The sequence below is a fragment of the Austrofundulus limnaeus genome, unplaced genomic scaffold (genome assembly GCF_001266775.1).
Source record: "Austrofundulus limnaeus strain Quisiro unplaced genomic scaffold, Austrofundulus_limnaeus-1.0 Scaffold10, whole genome shotgun sequence".
In the NCBI taxonomy this organism is placed as follows: domain Eukaryota; kingdom Metazoa; phylum Chordata; class Actinopteri; order Cyprinodontiformes; family Rivulidae; genus Austrofundulus; species Austrofundulus limnaeus.
The window spans coordinates 1,291,907-1,293,509 of NW_013952412.1; the positions used below are offsets into that span (position 1 = coordinate 1,291,907).

At 41.4% G+C, this 1,603-nt stretch overlaps 1 protein-coding gene and 1 long non-coding RNA gene across 2 annotated transcripts in view; one reads left to right on the top strand and one right to left on the bottom strand.

Moving 5' to 3' along the window:
• dalrd3 (DALR anticodon binding domain containing 3) overlaps nucleotides 1–1,068 on the bottom strand; it is an 8,737-nt gene extending 7,669 nt beyond the window's left edge. Inside the window, exon 1 of the mRNA XM_014001765.1 lies at nucleotides 640–1,068. Coding sequence (XP_013857219.1) covers nucleotides 640–864 — 225 coding nt within the window. The 5' untranslated portion in view covers nucleotides 865–1,068. The remainder of the gene's footprint in view (nucleotides 1–639) is intronic.
• The window catches only part of LOC106513096 (uncharacterized), an 11,492-nt gene continuing 10,679 nt past the window's right edge, over nucleotides 791–1,603 (top strand). The window contains exon 1 of the long non-coding RNA XR_001309753.1: nucleotides 791–880. This is a non-coding gene — a long non-coding RNA (uncharacterized LOC106513096). The remainder of the gene's footprint in view (nucleotides 881–1,603) is intronic.

Here is a 1,603-nt window from a genome sequence, read left to right on the forward strand (position 1 = left end):
CTGTGCTTTTCTTGTTCCGACAAATCTGTTGTGTGTATTTTTTTTTTTGTGTGTGTGTGTGTGTGTGTGTGTGTGTGTGTGTGTGTGTGTGTGTGTGTAACCTCGATTTTAGTACAAGCTGAGCCATATTGGATCTGCCACATGAGTTACTAATTGCAGCTGCAGGCTTTTAGTGTGGTCGATCAAAATGGGGCAAAGTCAGCGGCCTTCTATCAGTCCTGGGCATTTGTCTGTCTGGGTCAGTTTCATAGATCCATCCACAAACATAAAACAGACTTTCAGTGCTGTTTTTAAGGCCAAAAGTATAAACAAGTTGATAGTTCCGGTTCTCTATTCCCATTGGTTTATTTTCTAAGCAATTGGAAACACCTTTGCACTTTGTGTATCACTGCGCTGAACACCTAACTTCCAATGATCAAAAAGAGGGGACTATTCTGTGTAGCGGAAGAGTTTTGGCCTAAAAACTTCCTGTTAATTAAAAGGACGTGACGATACGTCATGTGTTTAGCGTCTTTTAAAGACTATTTTATTTCGCATTCGGCTCCTTCGACAAGCCTTAGTTTGAAATAATAGGACGACCAGCAATATCAACGAGGCACTTAGATGTTGGTAAACCTGAGAGATGTGAACCAAACCAACCTGTCCGTCTGCGAACAGCGTGTTTAGCATCGTGGTCGGTGACAAGAAGTCCCTGTTTCGGAGATTTTTGGCGCTGCTCTCCTTGAACCAAAGCTTGTCCGGTTCGGGGAATCCTCTTTCGCCTTTCCCTCCTCTGGAGTCATGAACATGTTCACGATTGCCTCGGAGCGCGGAGCTGAGAGCTCGGACTGTTGGTGTGATCCGCAGGGGCGAGAGCTCCTCCATCACCGCTAACAGACAGGTGAGTTTGCCGACACGCTATCGAAACATTCACTCTCTGTCCATAGTTTCAGTCAGACGATGGTTGCGTTGTTGTCAGTTCAGCGGGGATTGCGGTTTTCTGGCAGTTAAGCTAAATGTTGATCTTGTCATATACTGGCTGTGAATGAGGACTGCAGTAATGGTTGTGTTTACCCTAGCGGAACTAAAATGCACTCTGTGTTTCTCTTAAGGTGCATTTTCGAGTGGCACCAGTAGGGAGCCATCTAGTGGATATTTTAGGAACTACAGCTAGTTGTTTTATACATTCATTTGTGGTATTTATTGTAGTATGAACATTACTGCTTAGAATTTAAAAGTAAAATATTGTGCAAACACGTGAGTTTGTAATATTCAGTAAAATCAATAATAAGTCGCCATTATAGTATATATTAGTGATGGGCAAATGAGGCTTTTCTGAAGCACTGAAGCTTGCTTTGAAAAAGGGTTCATTACTCYAAGCTTTCCAACACAGTTCTGTTTGGCTCCATCCTGTGGCCAAAAGTATGAAAAGCTGCTTGAAACAACACAAAGTGAAGCACTTCATCGTGATGGAGATGACAGCTTTTTAATGAGATATTTCTGTTTATCTGGCTGTGATTGTTACTTGAACAGATTTTTTTTAATTTATTTTCTTTTTTGTGGGTGGGAATAAAGTTACTGTTTATGGTTTATTATAAATAAAGTGTGCCTGTGTATTTTATAC